The sequence below is a fragment of the Mycteria americana genome, chromosome 6 (assembly GCF_035582795.1).
Source record: "Mycteria americana isolate JAX WOST 10 ecotype Jacksonville Zoo and Gardens chromosome 6, USCA_MyAme_1.0, whole genome shotgun sequence".
Lineage (NCBI taxonomy): Eukaryota > Metazoa > Chordata > Aves > Ciconiiformes > Ciconiidae > Mycteria > Mycteria americana.
The window spans coordinates 3,043,179-3,062,656 of NC_134370.1; the positions used below are offsets into that span (position 1 = coordinate 3,043,179).

General features: G+C 40.9%; 1 protein-coding gene across 4 annotated transcripts in view; it reads right to left on the minus strand.

Annotated features, from left to right (window-relative positions):
- PTPRE (protein tyrosine phosphatase receptor type E) overlaps positions 1–19,478 on the minus strand; it is a 112,136-nt gene that overhangs the window by 4,800 nt on the left and 87,858 nt on the right. For all 4 annotated transcript variants that reach the window (XM_075504342.1, XM_075504343.1, XM_075504344.1 and 1 more), the window contains 10 exons: positions 19,134–19,231; positions 17,983–18,102; positions 16,192–16,352; positions 12,928–13,063; positions 12,360–12,509; positions 9,906–9,999; positions 8,977–9,053; positions 7,862–7,996; positions 7,076–7,201; positions 5,194–5,354 (listed from right to left, as the gene is read on the minus strand). In XM_075504342.1, the coding sequence (XP_075360457.1) occupies positions 5,194–5,354; positions 7,076–7,201; positions 7,862–7,996; positions 8,977–9,053; positions 9,906–9,999; positions 12,360–12,509; positions 12,928–13,063; positions 16,192–16,352; positions 17,983–18,102; positions 19,134–19,231 (1,258 nt within the window). The remainder of the gene's footprint in view (positions 1–5,193; positions 5,355–7,075; positions 7,202–7,861; positions 7,997–8,976; positions 9,054–9,905; positions 10,000–12,359; positions 12,510–12,927; positions 13,064–16,191; positions 16,353–17,982; positions 18,103–19,133; positions 19,232–19,478) is intronic.

A 19,478-nucleotide genomic window follows, 5' to 3' on the forward strand; every position in this document is an offset into this window, starting at 1 on the left:
ACTGACAGCTTCTGTACGAAGGTACAGAAGGACACCCTCAGCCAACGTCAGACTCAATGAACTGGCAAAGCTGCTTACTCAAATCTGCGTTCGTCTTCAGCAAAGACAACTGTCGGTGCTCCCACACTCTGCTTTCGGGTTTATTCTTGACGGGGGAGCACACAGCCTTTACACTTTGAGTCACAAAACTTGGTTATAATGCAAAGCAGGGCTGTGCGATCAAAGCCACATTTTTCTATGAGGTTCTGATTTATACTTCTGCACGGTGGACAGACATGAAAGCGTTACTGTTATTATTATTACTCCAGAGCAATTTGATGGAAAATGTCCTATCCAACTGTAATGATTTTAATGACTCTTAGGATCTAAGCCATTTCTTAAACAGATGTATTAATGTAAGGGCAACTTAAAGCAAGACTACGTATGAGACTATAGTACATAGGAGAAACTAAAATCGACTGTTCTGCCTCTATCTTGACTACAAGAAGCAACCTAATGTACTCCCAAGTAACTGTAGTTTCTTTTGTTTCAGTATGTTTGACCGAGTATATTTTGTCCTTATATCTGTTTCAGAGCATGATTCCGTGGAACCAAAATATATTTCAGTAATTACTAGCTGATTTATTATGCCTAACTCCAGAGAAAAAAAAATTAAAGAAAAAAAGATTTCTTTCTCTCTCCTACTCACACTAATTAGGGACTGACACCAACAAAATAGCAGCTGTGCACTGGAAGGCCAATAGCTTTGGTAAGGAATAGTTACTAAAACCAGGATGGGATTGGGAAATTGGCAATCCGCGGTAAACTGGAGTGGAAGGTTCACTGGATTGCTGCATAAGGATAAACACAACATTTTTTAAATTTAACATTTTCATGTGTTTTAACTATAGGTAGTTGAATTGTAATCACATGTCATTGCTTCTACCTTATTTCTATCAAATACAAACAAATCTGATAAGCACAAGCCTTATGAAAAGATTAAGTGCAAACGCATGTATCCTCAGCTGGATACATTAAAGTCTCGTTGGAGGAAAAATGAACAGGTACAATGCATTAGATGTGTTATTCCCTTTAGACGATTACTTTTATCAGACTAAAGACAAATACAAAATCTAAAAGGGTTCGGATTTATTTGTAGTTGGCTAATCTCTAGTAACCATCAGTGGTTTCTTGAGTAACCCATGAGTGCTGCATTTCAGAACAGGTCTACAACTATCAATCGATGAGGGCATGAAGACAAAGTAAACCTGTACAGACACATCATCACACACGTTGCTTCTTCAGTTATGCCTAGAAGAGGTAGGTATGCATTGCTTTGCACTCCATTTTTGCTCCTTGTGTTAGCCTCACTCTCCTTTCTTCCAAAAACATGCTGTTAGCAAATCCTTAAAGCCCATACAAGTTGTTGGGTTTTAGTTTTTTGGTTTTTATTGTTGCTGTTTTTAATTAATTTAAGAAATTTTAGTAGATGCATGGAAAACTAAACTGCATTTGAAATGCAGGAGAAAAATATGTACTGTCTCATGGGAACACAGCACTACTCTTTGCATACTCACTTCTCTTCCTGCAATTCCCTTAAAAAAAAAAAACCCACAACTTAAATTTGACTCAAACTTTGTTTCTTGAGACAGAAAAGAACAAAGGCAAAGGACACACAAAATGGGCAAAAACTGGGCAAAAGACAGAAGTAAGGGATCTCTAAATAACCCAGCAGCCTTGCATAGTTTGTCAGAGCAGAAAGGAGGGGACGGTGAAGAGAGAAGCAGTGTAGGTAGCCATGAACTAAAGAGAAGGCAGCTGCAGACGCACACTGGAAGAGAAGGGAGTGAGGATTCAGAACAGATTGGCTTTGAATTCTGTTGGCAGCTCAGCTAGCAAAACCCTTCTAAACTGTTTAGGGTTATGTCTTGATTCTACTTAATCATCTTTTTTAGCAGCTCCTTAAACATTTCGTAAATAGTTGGAGAAAATGAACAGAAGTTTTCACAAGTTCATGTGAACACTCTGAAAAATCAGTCTTAGACTTCATACGTGTTTACTTACTCATAAAGTTCCATTCATTTATATTTGAAGGCTCAAGTATGACTTATGGAGAAGTTCAAGTAACTCAAAAGCTGTGATGTACGGGCTGTCCAAGTAGGGACAGGAGAGAATTCTCAACATTAAAAATCCTAGAATACATTGTGTGGCTTGGGTTTTATTTTCTTGTTTAAACCCATTTTATCGTGATTGCAGTAGATTTTAAAAAATCTAGGACAAATGCAAGCCAAATGATTAAGCTAAGGCTTCAGAGAGGCTGCAAGTCTAAAAGCTCAGAAAAGTAGAAGCGACGTATGCCTCAGATAGTTCTTATGCATCTAATTTGTGCATATTGAAGACATCAGTTACTTTTATCTCTTTTTTTACTGGCTAGAACTCCTTGATATTTTACCTGCTTTAATCATAATTCAGAATTTGAACTCCCTAGCAATTCAAACTAGTGGCTGTTGAAATTTGCCAAATTGCAGAATCAAACACAAAATGTCATCACCACCCTCAAGCGATGACATTCCAGCCACCACAGGGTGGGGGAACCCACAGTCCCCTAGGGAAAACGGATGAAAACAGCGAAGAGCAAAACACTTCCAAAGCAAGAAGGAGAAAGTTTTAGCAATGAACATGCATTGGTACGAGATCATGTCCCGAAACACCAACAAATCCGAGTCCTGGCTCCAGCTCCCAGGATCTCTTTGCTTCAACAGTGCATGAAAATACAGGTGACATTGCAGACAGCCAAAGACAAAGGGTAGTTCTCGGAGACCAAGACGGCACCTTTGAAACTCAACTCAGAGCAAAATAAAAGTCAGTGTACACTGCAGAGAACAGCTGTAATACGCCCATTCCTATTTCCAACTCTAGCAGCAAGCAGACAGGTTCTTCTATCAAAAGACTTCCAAATGGTCAGTGAGTCTACTTCCCTGTAGATAATGCTACAAGAACAATTTGAGTGTCACATTAATCAATATAGCATTTTTTTTTCCCAGAAGAAAATATAATCAGTAATTCATTCAAAACCAGATGGATGTTCTCTGAAATGCAGGAAAAATCTAGAAGCAGCAACATACTATCAGGCTCACTGACAAAAGGTTGGAGAAGCTTATTCATGCAGTAGTCAGTCACAGGGGGTCTCTGTCACCGTGCAGGTGCCAAGCATTTCTCAATAGCAGGATCACAGACAGGTAGAGAAAATATCACAATTAATATAAGACGTGACGTTAGATACGAAGATGCCAGGACCTTGACTTCCATGTATTGCTAGAAAATGGCCATGGTCCAGCAAAACCAGTTTATCTTGTACAACGTGCCCAAGAGGAAAAGATTAAAGGGCCAATATTTAGCATGAATTAAATAATTTATTTTGAGGGCAATCAGAGAAGAAACAATGATTTATGTCATGGCTGAGCCTGCGAGCTTCAACCGCAAGAGACGCTCTGCTGCACAAGGTCTTACGTGAACACAGTAGAGAGATGTGGCCTCTGAAAACTTTCATGCTGGGAAGAGCAGCCGGGAGTCAGTCATGCACCTCCCAGAATAGGCTGTCCTGGTTTCAGCTGGGACAGAGTTAATTTTCTTCCCAGTAGCTGCTATAGTGCTGTGGTTTGGATTCAGGATGAGAATCATGTTGGTAACACGCTGATGGTTTAGCTGTTGCTGAGCAGTGCTGACACTGGGCAAGGACTTTTCCGCTCCCCTGCTCTGCCGGGTGCACAAGAAGCTGGGAGGGGGCACAGCCAGCACAGCTGCCCCCCACTGCCCAAAGGGCTGTTCCATACCGTATGGCGTCAGGCCGAGTATAGAAAATGGGGGAGCTGGCCGGGGGCAGCGATCGCTGCTCGGGGACGGGCTGGGCGTCGGTCAGGGGGTGGTGAGCAATTGCATTGTGCATCACTCGTTTTGTACATTCTTTTATCATTATTATTATTATTGTTATTATTATTATTTTCTCTTCCTCTGCTGTCCTATTAAACTCTCTTTATCTCAACCCACAGGTTTTACTTTTTTCCCCGATTCTCTCCCCCATCCCACCGGGGCAGGAGGTTGAGCGAGCGGCTGGGTGGGGCTTGGTTGCCGACTGGGGTTACACCACAACAAGGCCCACACAGTCCACAGCAGTGAAGAGGTTCGTGTCAAAGGGTGACCTCTTGAGGTTAATAGCTTCTTATTTAAAAAAACAAATTAAAACATAGGAACTTCTCTTCTGGAGGCTCTGAAACCCTGCTGACCCTGTCCCTGTGTACTGTGACCTTGACTTTGTATTGACCAGAAAACAGAAAAAGCTTTACTGATTTATAAAGATTAAAATATTTCAAAAGCAAGGTATGATTTCTGAATTAGGAAAAGGTAGAATCCTAGTCTTACTACTACTTTTTTAAAATCAGGAGATGTAGTACAGAAAGGGAAGAGACAAATTTAAGAGACTGATAAAGAACCCCACACTGAAAAATATTATTTGAAAAAACAGTGGACAAGCCCAACGTATACCCATTAAAAAGAACAGGGCGGGGGAAGATGCTGCAATAAAAAAGTACAATTCAACAAAATCCAAAAAGTGAAAACCTGGCACAGGACAAAGATGTATTTCAGTTATCGTGTATCAAGTCATACACAAGCTACCTCTTAGCATTAACGTAAACATCTTTTTTCTGTCCTCCCAGCTCTCCTCTCTGCTTTCAAGGACAGGGGTACATTTTGCCTTCTGCTTAGATTAGGGATATATTTTGTTCTCCTGATAGGTTGTAAAACCAACAAGATTTTGATCACAATAGAATATTTGAGCACTATATTGATGGGGTATATTACACGTCACTGCAATAAACCTACGGCTTTCCTTTCCTAATCACAGCATTTAGCAAAACTCAGGTGCAGACTACAATACCACACGCTAATAACATAATTGTTTAATTCCAGCCATTAAGGATACCGTTAAGGTATCCACTGGGCTAATTTAGCAAAAGGCAAGTCAAAAATCCTTTATGCAATACTAGGTTTTCTTTTTTTTTTCCCTATCTTTTTGTTGTATTTCTTAATTTCTATTTATTTTTTAAAGGATGCAGGCCACTCCCTCACAAAGAAAAACTGCTGTAAAAGCAACCAAACCGGAGAAAAAACAAGCCGGTTCCTTAGCTAATGGTGGGAAGAAGAGGCGACTCTTACCTGCAGTGCACTGTAATCGGGTGATTGCCTGTTTGCTGCTGCTGCTTTTGGACGGCTGCAATCAGGTCGATCATCCCTTTTCCTTCTGCAGGAATCCCGATTTCTGGCCACCCATGGAAATGGAACTGCCGAACAAGCCTGCTTTGCTTCTCCTGGTTACCCTGCATGCAGAAAAACACCAGATTTATCCAGCTGTTACTTCAAAATGGAAACACACTTCTTACCTTTAACAGTTGTAGCATAAATCTTGCACCGCTATAGTAGAGGGGGCTGTTTGCAACCTGGTCCATAATATCTTGGTCATGCAGACCTGACAGTTCTGTTTCCAAATTCCCCACCCAATGTGCTGATAATTTACCCCTATAATATTCCTTTTGAGTTGCACAGCTGCTTCAGCTGGGTACTACTAAGGATACACTTAAAGATTATTCACCCTGAGTACCAGTGGTTGAAAGCTTTCATCATGCACAGGCCAAATCCAAAGTGCCATTACAACAACCCCATTCATGAAACGCGCTCATCTTTGCACAACACTACCTCTGACTTTGAAACTTAACAGTTATTTGCCTTGTCTTTATGCTTGCTGATTAAAAGCACACTAAAAGTTGCAATAGGTGTTAATACCAGGCTAATGCAGTTAGCTCTAGACAGGTCTGGATGCACAAAGGCTCTTTAACTACCCTGAAATTTTCGCTTGCTCCTTCCCATGACTGCATTATAATAGTGTATGGATGCAACATTAATATTCTGGCAATTTTACTATGTATCATCAACTCTTGCAAGCCACACAGAGTTGAAAACACGAGGTCTCTGCTGATGCTCAGTGCTCTCAATGTGTCCACCATAGGGGACAGAGAGCGAACGAGTTTCATGGGAGCCTCAGGACGCTGTTTTGTACTAGAAGCCTGGAAGATGTCACCGTTACAAGGCAAAAGGCTTGGTCGATCCTCCTTCCTCCCAGCTCTGCCGGAGATCTTTTAACATAATATTGTGTCAAATATCATTGATGTAGTCTAGCTGGACTCAGGCACAATACAGAAGTTACTCAGCTTTCTTAGATCTGCAGCAGCAAACACTTCTAATGATGCTGGATTGTACTGCAAAACCATTGCTGTTTGGCTATTACCTAAAATGCCATTACTTGAGTTTTAAATACTTTCCAGTGTGACAGAAGTCAACACATCGACGAGGACTCTCTGCTTTGTGAAGCACGGCGTGTATTCACCCCTAATCCACCACCCTCCTTCATAAGGAAATACAGAGTACTTCCAATTCAAAGTCCTTTTGCTTTGCACGTGCCAACTATTTAAATGCATAAAGTATATGCAATGCAGTAAGTAGTTAAATGAATTATATTCTTAACTGCAAGTAATTTTTTTGTTCTTTTTCAAAAAGAGCAATGCAAATCAGATCCTCAAGAAATGATGCAGTGAGTGAAGAGATGCATGCCCAAAAGATCAAAACCAGGTTTTGAGTAGATCATGCCTGTAGCAGAGCAACATAAAGGAAGAGCTGGTAGGCAGAGGTAAGTACATGTGCTGTTAAAATGCTTCATGGGATTTAAAAATATTGATTCAAGTGTTCTTTTATAGATATGTGGGAGATGGGAGAAAATACAAGAATAACAGCAACAACAAAACATTAAAAAAAAAAAAACAAACAACCCCACACTCCACTTTGATCAAGGACATGTTTTACTGACCAGAATTTTCATGGGGCTTTAAGCAAGAATGTTTCATACAAGCTTCCCCTTGATTGATAAAATGTCAGATGTTGATTATCCACATTTAGCTTTAGAGAGAAATTCCAGAATTTAAGTTACATAATGACATTTGTAAACACCTTCAAATGCAAAAAACCTCATGCCGTTTAAAAACATTACCTGATTGTATGTAACTATGAAGTCCCTTACACTTAGGGCATCTAACAGACTGTCGCTCTTTATTTCTACGGTTATCTCTCCGTGAGTTACAGAGCCCTCCGATGGCCAGTACTGGCAGCATTTTTCCTGCAAAATTGACAGAGAATTACAAACCTTCCTTGACATTTTTTCCGGTTATCTGCGTTGTCATGAATCTCTGATATAGGATAAGACATACAGCATAATAAACGTGTTCTAAAGACTTTGTAATGAAAAGGCTAATAACCAAGAATACAGTAATAAAATATTTCCAGAATATAAACCATTAAGATGAAAAGGGTTTAGGAGTCATAGATGGCAAATACTGCTTTAAAACAGATTAGAATAAAATAACTCCTTTCATTAATTAACGATGTACTAGGAGAGGTTCAGAATAAGCCACTGGAGCTTATACTGGCAGAAGAGGGAGGGAAGTTTTCACAAAAACGTTGTCCAGCTGCTCCCAAATCCCAAACCACTGTTCCAGGTCGGGCATCCCTATAAATTTTGTGCTTTTCATGTGAACTGGGCCCTTTCACAATCCATCATTTTCAGTAGTTTTGGTGGGTTTTCTGACAATTCAAGCAAAAGCAGCAACATTGGCCCACACCAAACAATGAAGCAAAAGCTCATTTTAGGAAAGGCAAAAAAATCTCCTATTGCTAGAATTTGTAGCCAACAAACAGTTCAGCTAATATTAATGCTCGTAATTTACAGGTGTTAACAGCAACTGCTTTACTCCGGAGCCGGCAGCTGCGGGACGCGTACCTGCTCCCTCTCTTGAACTTCTGTGAGCATAACGATGGTGTGGCACTTCCACTCCCACACCATCCGCCAGAAATCCTCCACCGTGTGTGGAAGCGGTCCCTGGGTGGCAATGAAGTAATCCTTCTGGCGATAGCCCTGCGGAGAAAGACCAGGGGGCATTTATGTCGCGACACGTAAGTACAAGTGAAGAGGGACAGAAGGTGACGGTCAGAGAGGAGATGGCTCCTGAAACTGGTGCTTCCCGTGAGCCGTGCTGCTTGACAATGTGATGGTTACTGCAAACCCGGTAACACTGAGCTCACCCGATTCTTGCTTGTTGCCAGAAACGCAGGGAAAAAAATCCCCCAAATTCACAATCCTGAGTTGTATTTTATGACTTTTTACAGTCATGGCTGAAGGGATGAAATTCTGCAGTAACAGCTAACTGAAAGGATTTCACAACGAGATTATCATAGTTCTATAGTAAAGCTAATAGCTGCAGTTGTTAACACTTCACTCAATTTTTGAGCTACAGTTCTATTTGCATACTGATGTGATCTTCACCGCTGTAGTATCCACCATCCTCAATCACTAATGGGGTTTTACTGCTTAAGGATATAATTACCTCTCATATTTAAATAAAAACAAGACACAGTGGAGGGTGTTGCCCAGGTTCCAGCAGGAAGCCGGGAACAAAGTTAGGAATTAACGCAGGTCTACCCAGGTAAACCCCGGCTCCCAAACACTGTGACAGCCTTTCCCCGTGCTAACTACGGACTTTTCTTTTTCCTTTCCTCAGAAGAGCACCTATTTACGTCCGTTAACCTGCATGCCGATAATGGAACTGTTGGATGTTAGTTCTACAGTTAATGTGTTTTGCTTCCTGTTTGTTAGAATTTAATAAAAACCTTAGTTTATAAATCTAACAACAAGAATGTTTAAATTACACAACCATTTAAACTGAAATTGAAAACACCAGATAAGAAATGTATTTGGAAACTCTCATAAGCCGAACCCAAACAAAAAAGCTAATGTTCTTCATAAGCCAAGTTGATTGCGTCTCTTTAGGAAGACTTATCAGCAACAGCAAAATATTTGACTTGCAATTTAAATACATGAAAAGTTTTTATACGTACGTCTATGAAGGAAGCATTGATGTAGTCTGTATACTCTTGCCCTCTTTTCATTGACAGAATCACTCTATTAAAATCATCTGAAAAAAAAAAAAACCCCAAAAGTCTAGTCTTACTTTTGCTAACTGTATATTGATTGCTCCACTATTACATTTGTGAAAGAACAAACCCAACAAAATCCTTTATCTAAAAGCCAAAGAGTGTCTCAAAGATCTTATCCGGGATTTAGTAAGCGTGTGGAGGAGGGCGCTAGTTTTTCTGCTGTTGTTTTTCCATTCATACAGCATATGGCCAGCAAGGGCTGGAACTTTCATTTTCAGGTGCAGACATTACAGTGCTGCTCTAGACTATATAAGGAACCACTCAGAAAATATGTTGGTTTAAAAAGTGAAACTGCTGAATTCAGTCCTGAAAAATACCTGATCATAATACATTTTACATTGATAAAGTAAAAAACAATTCATTAAATTGTTTGCAGACACTTTATAAGGGCATTACACTTTCTAAGGAGAGGAGAGTGCTGGTTGTATTGGTAAGTTCTCTAGAAGCTTTAGAGCAGACATGCCTGCAGAAAGGACAACAAAACCAAGGGGATGGCTAATAGAAACACCCCAAAAAAATGTGTTCTGGCTAAAATGAAGCAAAACCAGAAACTACCACTCTGGACAGTTCAACAGGTTTTGAAAGCATTTGAATTTTACAGGCAGAGAAGTTACAACTTTTTCTCTTTAAGACATACGCAGTAATTATTTGCAGAATTCCAGTTTCCAAATCCAGGCAGGACCTCTATTCTTGAGTTAGCCCAACAGAGCTGTATTCTGATACGAGCTGTGTTGTTGTCAACATATAGATATAGCATGTACTCACGACAGCCTGAGGATAATCATGTACTTATAGCGCTTGTTTCTCTATAGAAAAAGTTGCTCTCTTACACGGGATAATCTGGATGACTCTAGCTTTCTTCATGTTTGCTGGAAGATTGCCAGTTCTCATGTTCTCTTTCATTATTCGAACATTTGTTAACTTCTGTAATAAAACATGCAAATGAGGATGAGAACTCATTGGAACAGAAGTGGTTCTCGCTCCCGATATCCCGGACTCAGAGGGTTCCTAAGTGTCTTTAGCGGGTACAAAACAGTAACACAGTCAAAGTGGGACTGACTGTTCACAAAAGCCACCTCATTGTCCTGTCTATAAAAACTGAATTAAGAATAAGAGTCATGTAATTTTTTCATACTGATAAATATTTAAGAATCTGAACCTACTCCCAAGGCATATCAATAAAGTTTAAGGGCTGTAAAAAGACAGCAGATTTTAACCTTTTGGGTCTGCTTTGTTGTTTTGGGGTTTTTTAAGATGCTTTTGGATGGCCTGAGTGTGGCTTTCAGAAGCACAGAGTACCCATTCCTTTTGCAAAGGTCTAAGTTTCTTACATTTGACATTTGGAAATTTAGTTTCATAAAATTAGCTGCTTTGGAAATACCTTTTAATAAAAAGGTATGCATACCAGTTTATCGAATTCATTTTATTTTTTTCTTTCCAGCCTTTACGTAAGCAGAGGCAGACCGCCCAGCACACCGACCACCACTTCTCTCCAGCAGCAGCCCCCGATCAGGAGCGTTGCCAACAGGCACTCCAGCCAGCCCGGCACTGCGGTGACAGCCTTTTCACTTCCACATCGTTCTCAAGTACTGAAAAACTTCTCTTTCATAGACTTTGCTTCCTTTATGGTCAAACATGAACTGAATTCATATTCACATTCATTTCATTCCTATTACTATTATGACAATCCTGTTCAGAGTATGCAGACTCTGCTCCTTTAGTTCTGGACTGTGCTTTCCCCGCGGCACACCACCCTGTTTCTGGCACAAGAAGGTCGCACGAGTTTCTGGACTGCTGTGCACCGAATCCTGCAACTGGACTCTACACATTGTCAAGCTTTTGCTAGTGAAGGGACCAATATTCCTTATTATTTACTCAGTTTGTGCTGACAGCATTCCCAGGACACAGAAGACAAACACTGCTCTTGCCTCACCATTTTTTTTTATAGTATAGATTACACACCCGCAAGATTGTGCAAAGATAACACACAATAATAGGCTGCTTCTGCTGGGGTGGGACTTACCAGATAACGACTATAGTTACACAGTTGCATTTCAGCAACTATTTACTATAAATTCAATTTAAATTAAAAATCATTTAATTTTCAAACTGCAAGCAGATTTTCAGGCATGTATTTGCCAGGTACTGGCAAAAATGGAGTTGCAGGAGCATATCTCAATAACAGTAAAATCTATAGTACTGGCAACAGACTATTCAAAAGAAACCCCTACCCTCTGAGAAATCACTTTTCAGCTATTCTGTAACACTGTCTTCAACAGACTTTATGTCAGAGACCCTCATACTGGCTACAACATAGCTCTGCTCTTTTTTGGTACAGGGGGGCTTAGTGCTCCTGGGCCATCTCAGTGCTTTTCCGAACACACGGCAGAACTAAACGTTGCTCTCTGCACTTTAATGCAGCCTTGCTGGCACAGCGGACAGCAAAAACAAAGTTAAGAATTCTGGAAAAAGTAGAATACTCGATGTTTTCATTTGCCTTCTTCCCTCAGACAAACCAATACTTTTGATTTTTGACCTTGTCGCTATATCATCAGACTTATTTTTACATCATTTTCTTTTCACAGTTCCCAATTTCTGATTAAATTAATCCTTTAAAGGAAAGGGAGAACTCCAGTTAACACCTATATGTCATTTAATGCTTTAGACCTATATATAGAATAAATATTTTAGCATAGGAAAGGTCATAGGAAAGTTCTAACTATTTCCTCAGGACAATAAAGTCTATTTTAAACAATGATCACAAACAGCCAGCATGGTTGCTTTCTGCATTTGGGGTTTCTCCACTAAACAGAAATGCCTTTTTTTTTCTTTTCTTTCTTGACAGGTCTGGATATTCAGCACAAGATGTGTAAATTCTCTGCAATTCTCTCTGCCATCCATCTCATCACTGAGTTAACAATCCCGTTGAGATGCAAATTAGGCGCACGTAATCCAGCTCTCTCTTCCAGCATTATCTGATCTGGCATCTAGTACCAGACGGAAAGAATAATTCCATTTTTCTTTTATAAACAACCAGAAAGCATATAGGAAAAGGTCTGTAAAACGACGTAGCTTTGAATGAGCATTTGCAGAACAGGATGTTAAGCAAGGCCCCATTCACCCACTCCGCAGGACCCATTCACAGCAAGTACAAAATGAAACAAGTTGTTCCGTTTTGATGGACCTTTTCTTTAAAGGTTATGCTTTTTCTGCTTTTGAAGTATCTTTTTGGCTTAAATGTTTCCACACTTAGAAATCCTATGGCAAAGGACTTTCATACTTACTTTAAATTCTTCTTCTAGCCCTATTTTGACAAGGTTTGGCGCCGCGTTGTGTGACGTTTGTAGATGTTTTTCTAAGGATGACACATCTAGCTCCGTGTCACCGTAGAGGTAGTATTCAAGTAAGGCTTGATAAATGAAGGAGTATTGCATCTGGAACGAACAAAGAGGCAGATAAGCATACTGCAAAGGAAGGAAGTAAAACTATGAATTCTGGCACTTTCATCTATCTCATTTGGTCTACAATCTACTAATTATCAAAATATACCTTAAGCTAAAACAGAGTTTTCCTGTTACATTGCCCACATTCTCTAAAATTCCCCTCTCGTGTGCATGGGGAAACCTGGACATGACACCTAAGGTAATGTGCCTTACGGTGGTCTTCACAGCCCTAACGTGCCTTTATCGTCTTCCCCAACCCCATCCTTCTACTGGGCTTTGTTCATTTTCCAACCATCCAGGTGTGCAACAGAACAGGACACAGCGGGATGCATATCAGAGTGGAAATACAGAAGCATACTCTTCTTTGACCGCGAAAAGTTGTATTTTCAACCGATTAAAGTCCACTTACGTCAGTCTGAACCATCTGCGGGCGCTGATTACGGATTCTTGAAACAAACTCAAAAACATCAACTTTCTGTTCAGCGTGCATCATGTCTATTATGGCATCTATAACGATAAACGTGCCTGTGCGACCCACACCAGCGCTGGAAAAGGAAACAAAAACAAAAGCTCAACTGAATTACAAAGACTGCAGGAATTGCTGCAGCAATGACACAGGTAGAACTTATGCTGTTTATACTGGACTGAAATACTCACTGTGAAAAACGGAATTTAATTTTTTATTTTAGCAATGACAGCACCAGAAAGGGGTCTAATTTTTTAACATAAAAAGTCACCTCTTAACAGCTCTGAAGTGATGAGATCAAAATTATACTACAAAAGACCTTTGGAAAAAAATTCTGCTTGACCAGGTACAATAATTCAGTCCAAGATGAAATTTTAAACTGTTTTTTCCTTAATTTTTGCTCCTTTCTGCACGGTTTTGCTCCTTTCGCATGCCAATTAGATAACAGTTGCTTGTTACGAGTTCTACACTTCCTAACTGTCATCCCAAATTATTTTTTTCCCCTATATCATTCAATAGCCACGAGAGGGAGCACGAGCATTAGAAATGACACTACTCCAGCGACTTTCAGCTCTTCCTTTCAGAGGAAAAGGGCATGGCATCCTGTGCTAGGCATTAATAGCTCTCCTGTAACCTTCCGTTAGCTTAACTTTGTACAGCAACTGCTGTAGTGTCCACAAACACCTTCTGAAACACGACAAAAATCTCTTCCCCCGTCCCAGCGTGTCCAAAGATACAGATCAATTTTCAGCCAGGAAACATTAGGCTTTAAATAACACCAGAAAAAAAAAAAAAATACCGCATGCATAATACGACTTGGTTCATATGTACACACACATACTTTTAACGGCAAATGCCACGTGAAACCAAAGCCCCCGAGCCCTCCTACTCCAGAGGCCCAGAGGGACGGCCGAGCTGAGCAGAGGCGTGGAGTGCCAGGGCCCTCCACCAAAATTTCACGCACCTCCTTCACAGTGAACAAGCCCACTGTAACCTTCTGCCTCCAAATCCCTTTGCGTTTAATCATCGGTTTGGCGGGCTCCCCTCTCTCCTCGCCCCGGTCCAGCGCTCCCACCCGCCGGTCCCCCTTGGCCCCTCTGCGACCACTGCCCACGGCCACCGCAGCTTCCACCCCATGGTGGCCAAGGCTCCCTTCCCTCTCGCTTCCTTTCAATCATGTTTGACCTCTGCTGCTGCGAACGAGCCCGCCTCGAGTCCTACTGCCTTGACTCGCAATTTACAGAGATTTTCCTCTTCCTGACATGGCCTGGAAACCACCTCTGAGCGTGGGCTGCTCATCGTCAGTTCACACTTGTCCTTCATTGCTCAGTCCTGTGAGCTTTTACCCATCGAGCCCCGCGTTCAGCTTCCTCACTTCTCTTCCCTTTGCAGATACAATCCCTTTCACACATCCTTGTTCCCTCCCCATGCCTCTGCCCCACGGTTACCTTACTTCAGATCAGCTTAATTCAGTCCTTGCATGTTCCTGCTAAAGCTGGTAATTTCACCAACCTTGACATTTGCCTTGGAAGTTCCCTGATTTTATCCATCCTTAACCTCCTGTAGGGTATGCCTTACTCAGCTATTCCCCAGTGCAGCTCTCTGCTCACTGAAAAAAATATATTTCTGAAAACTTCTGGAAAAAAAAAAAATTGGCAGAAATCCCCCCCCCCCCCCTTATCTGCAATTCTTTACTTCCAAATGCTAAATTAGCCTTTTATTAACTTCCAAAAGATTCCAATTGCACAGTTTTTGCTTGGAATGACTATGTGATATTTTTATAAAAGCTCACTAAAAATGGACAGTTACTCACTACTGATGGGTTTCCCTTTCCTTTCTTCAACAATTCAATAGTGTCATATCCTGAACCGTAACGGAAATTAAGTGTCACCTCTCTCATTCTTTATTCCTAAAGCAGGCTGAAGTACTGCTCTAGCCCCCAGCACTGACACGTAACGGTGTTACTGCGTTCTGTTGGACCATTATATTTAAATCTCTGCAGATTTTTATTAGGATATCTTATATTTTCCTTTATTTTCTCTCTAATTCTGCTGATTAAACTAAGTACAGAATTTCTTGCTGGTACAAAATAAAGCTCAAACCCAATATGAGTCTCCACAGAACATCATGGCAAAAGGCTATAAAAATATTGTGGGTTTCTCAAAGGAAAGACTATGTGAGACTACTAAAATAATCTTTTTCCGTTTAATGCTTTTCTTTAAGCCTCTTACGTATGACACCTGGGAGAGAAGATGAATCCTAGCAAGGCAAGGTCTGGATGGAAATGAAGAAACAAAAAGTCTGGCTTGGTCAGGACAAACACGCTCTTTTTCAATAGTACACACTTCAAGGACTCTTGGAGAATATTTCTAGTTGTCTGACACAAGCAAGAGAAACATAAGCAAAAAATATGAATCTACAGGCATGTCCTTAAAAACAAAACCCAGAAAGACAAAGCTGCTATGCTTTTCTTTTTATTCTAACCTCGCTGTGATAATTGCTCCTGAAAAGACGCTTCTCGCTCAGTTCTGAGCATACAGTTGCTATAGAGATTGCAATCATTCTTTTAAAACTGATTTGGAGTTTGTTTGTGGTTTCATTAACATAAGATTTCAAACAGTTTAGCACAAGCCTTTAATAGCAGGAAGTTCATGTGCGTGTGACCGAATGAGTGGGAATATGTTCTGTATTGGTATGTAGTACATTTTTTAAATTGCAGCATTTAAATCTCTTAAATGCAAGTCTTTATTCAAAACTTTCTAAGCATTTAATAGATAACTGCCATAGCAAACTGCAATTTTATTGTGGGAGAAGTGGGGGATGAATTCTCAGAGGAGCATTTAGTGGCAAAGGTCGCAGATTTGTCTTACAAGTCTGTTTTTCTGACAAAGAACACATTTATACCAAACACTGGGTATCACTCATGGATTAAAAAAAAAAAAACCACCACCAAAACAACAGCTTCTGGTTGAGTCTTAAAGTGACAGCAAAGACAGATCTTTTGAAACTGTTCTTACCCTGGGCTCTCAAAAAGCTCAGCATATTATTGCCATTTACATATATAAATATCAATATGTAAGTAAATATATATATATACATACACACACAAATTCTGTAGCCTATGAACAGAAGATTAAAATTGAGCCTTGATATTCTACACTAACTCCAGGCCAAGCTAAGAGAACGGCTTGAAGAGCACATACATACCTACAGTGAACCACGATTGGTCCAGCATGGGCAGGATTCAACGTTTTGACTTTTTTCAGGAATTTCAGCATCCCGATAGGTGTGAAAGGCACCCCGAAATCAGGCCAGCTGGTAAAATGAAGCTGCGTAACGAGCCTCGGAGCTTTACAGCCGTCATGAAGCTGCAGGGAACACACAGACTCCGAGTCTGACATTTTATTTTTCATGCAAAGATTTATAAACAAACTGCTCTGGTTATTTATGACTTTAATTCCTGCAACACTTAAAGTCTGACTCAGGGATTAGAAGTTTACAGTGTACATAAAAATACAAACACAGAGTAAAATTACCACGTTATTAAAATGCATCTTTCCAGTGAAAACTGGAATAATCCCAGGATAGGATTGCAAAGAGTAAGACTCACAATTTATGTTAATAATGGATCAAATCCTAAGTCCTTTTTCACTTATAAAATCTTCACACTCCTTTTAGCAGCCTCAGATGAAACTCATAAAATTCAGCCTAAACATTCAGGATCTGCATCGCTACGAGATGCCAAATGCCAGCTTTTGCCGTATCACATATGAATAACGAAGGAAGAGCTGCACCTCTAATGGCCAACCCCGACGGTTCCATGATCTGACCTACTCGTCAAGAATAAAAGAGAAGGTACTACAGAAACAACGACAGCCGCGCTCAGCATCATTTCACCTGCATTCACTCACCACAACCTATCCTTAAGGCTGTCTCACCAACGCAGAGCTGTCTCACCAGCGTTCAGCCTGTTAGCCAGGGTCAAGGCCATTTCTTTCAAGCTGGAGACAGCCAATTGGTTTTGTAAGGTTACCTGGTCTCCATCAATGGATAACCAAGCCCTCCTAACACATACTCAGCAGTGATCAACAAGTGAAAGGCAACCGGGTCCACTCCTAAACCTTCCAGCCCTTCAGCTTCTCCCCAGTACATCTCTGTACCGTTACTTCCCTCCCACTCTGTCTTCTGAGCAGAGCTTCTCTGGGCATTTTTATCAGCGATGCCTTATCAGCCATCACTGGTCATACCAAAGCAATCTGCATGCTCAATCAGCACAGACTGCTTCACAGTTCAGAATCTAACTAATGCCGAATGAATCCACCCATATTTTGAGGTGTTCTCAGCTCTCCATGTAGTTCTACGCAGCTATACGTGGTTTATCACCTCTCACCAGCCCACAGTGTCTTCAGTCTTCAATCTGAATTAGACGGTCACTGCATTACGAACACAGCAGCCCTCCCTTTAGGGGGTGAGGATCTCTAGCAATTCGCTCCCGTACAAGGCTACACAGCGTGGACAAGAGCAAAGTCATCCCCACCATCTCTCTTGTGATCTAAAGCTTTAACGTGTGCCGGAGACCAAGGATACAACAGAAATCAAGCTGTAATGCTGGCTGACATTGGCCAACTAGTATCCACAGACTACTCCAAATACCCAAACATATCCAAATTCACTCCTTTATTTATTTATGCAATTCGTCCCCAAAAAGGTCAAGACTCTGCGCCTGTGCTCCCTCACAAGGAGTGACTTTCTGTGGCCCTTGGCTACAGACAAGAAGAAACCAAGCAGAACCTCTTGCAACCTATTAAACAGTAGCGGACGCTGCGTGTGCCGCCCTGCAGAGCTTGCTTGCCTGCCTAGGAGAGGTGCCACACCCTTCTCGATTCACAAATATGTTTAACTAATTTCCTGAATTTCTTTTAAGCAAATGTTCGACATTGTAACAATTTGCTTTAAAAATTGGAACGAAGACCCGGCAAGAGCATTATTGTTACTTACCGACTGAACGCAGAACTTGCGGATGGTGTAGTCCACCAGAACTATGCAATCTTCCACTGACACGCGGATATTTCCGTAAGTCCAGCACCCTTGGTCAGGCCAATACTGGTAACATTTTTCCTGTACAAACATATAGGGATTTTTATAACACCGAGTCTGCTTTTATTGTGGGTCACTCATAAAACAATGAAGTTATTTGAAAACATGCATATGAGTATGCAGAGTTTCTCATCTGGCACAATACAGCTTTTGCACTTTGCTAGTGCTATTGACGCTTAAATTTATGCAGAGAAGGTGACAATAGCTTTGAAGTTGTTTTTTAACCTAGCCAGACCTAAACAGCTTTCATTTTGGTTTGGTTTTTTTGTTAGGGGGTGCCTGACTAATGTCTTGACTCTTATTTTTCAGCTTTAGGTGTAGTCACTAGGGAAACAAGGTTTATTTCTTGGGCACATGTTTTTGAGGACTTTATATATTTCAAATAAGGATGTAGCGTGCTCAGTGTGGCAAACTGTCCCCTAGGGGAAAAGTCAGTAATTAAAAAGCATCTTTTATGTTTCTCATGATACATTTCCTTAGTATTTTAACTTAGCTTCTCAAGTCTGTGAAGCAGGAATCAAGTTAAACGTTTCGTGCTTCTCGTGTGCGTCTCAGCATTCAGCCAGTACACACAGAAAGCCTCACAACCGGAGGAGCGAGACACGTACGAGGAGGAATGGGGGGACAGGAAGGAACAGCATCACTCTCACAAGAAAAAAAGCGTTGTTCTTTAATTTTTATGTGCGTGTGCCAGAAAGAATTTTGAAACCTAACTCTCAGAAAAATGAATAAAATCTTTATCTTCGTTTCTAACCAAACCCACCCCCAAATGCAGCCTTATGCCGCGATAAAAACACAGGCATGAGAATTTGCCTTTGGTTATGGGCTACGCAGGACAAAATTAGCTATCAGAATTTTTTCCTTGAGATCTACATATATAAATTTGTAGTTTGGAAATGACAACTACATTTATGAGCAGAAACTCAGATGTGCTAACAGGGACCGGAGAAGGAAGTGGTCAGAAATGTGACTGACCAGACGCTGAGCAGCCACGACTGCTTTTGGAGCACGCTCTCGTAGAGACATCCCAGAGCAAACTGAAAGCTCTTTACCTCTTTTCTTTCTTTCAGGTTGGTTAACATGACGATAACGGTCGACTTCTGCTCCCATATCATCCTCCAGAAATCATTAACTGTTTCTTGCTTCGGTCCTGCAGACAGAACACAGCTCTGCTCACGAGGGGTGATGGTGACCAACACGAACACCCCCTGCCCCTGTGCGCTGGGTGCCCACCCGGGTCTGTGTTTACTACAGACTGCTCAGGCTTTGAATATACCATGTATTTCTTAAAAAAAAAAAATTCGTATTTTCTTTTACACAATCATATGCACTCAAATCTACATTTCCAGCAGATACAGGACAAGAAGCAGTGGTTTTAAACTAAGGGAGGGCAGATT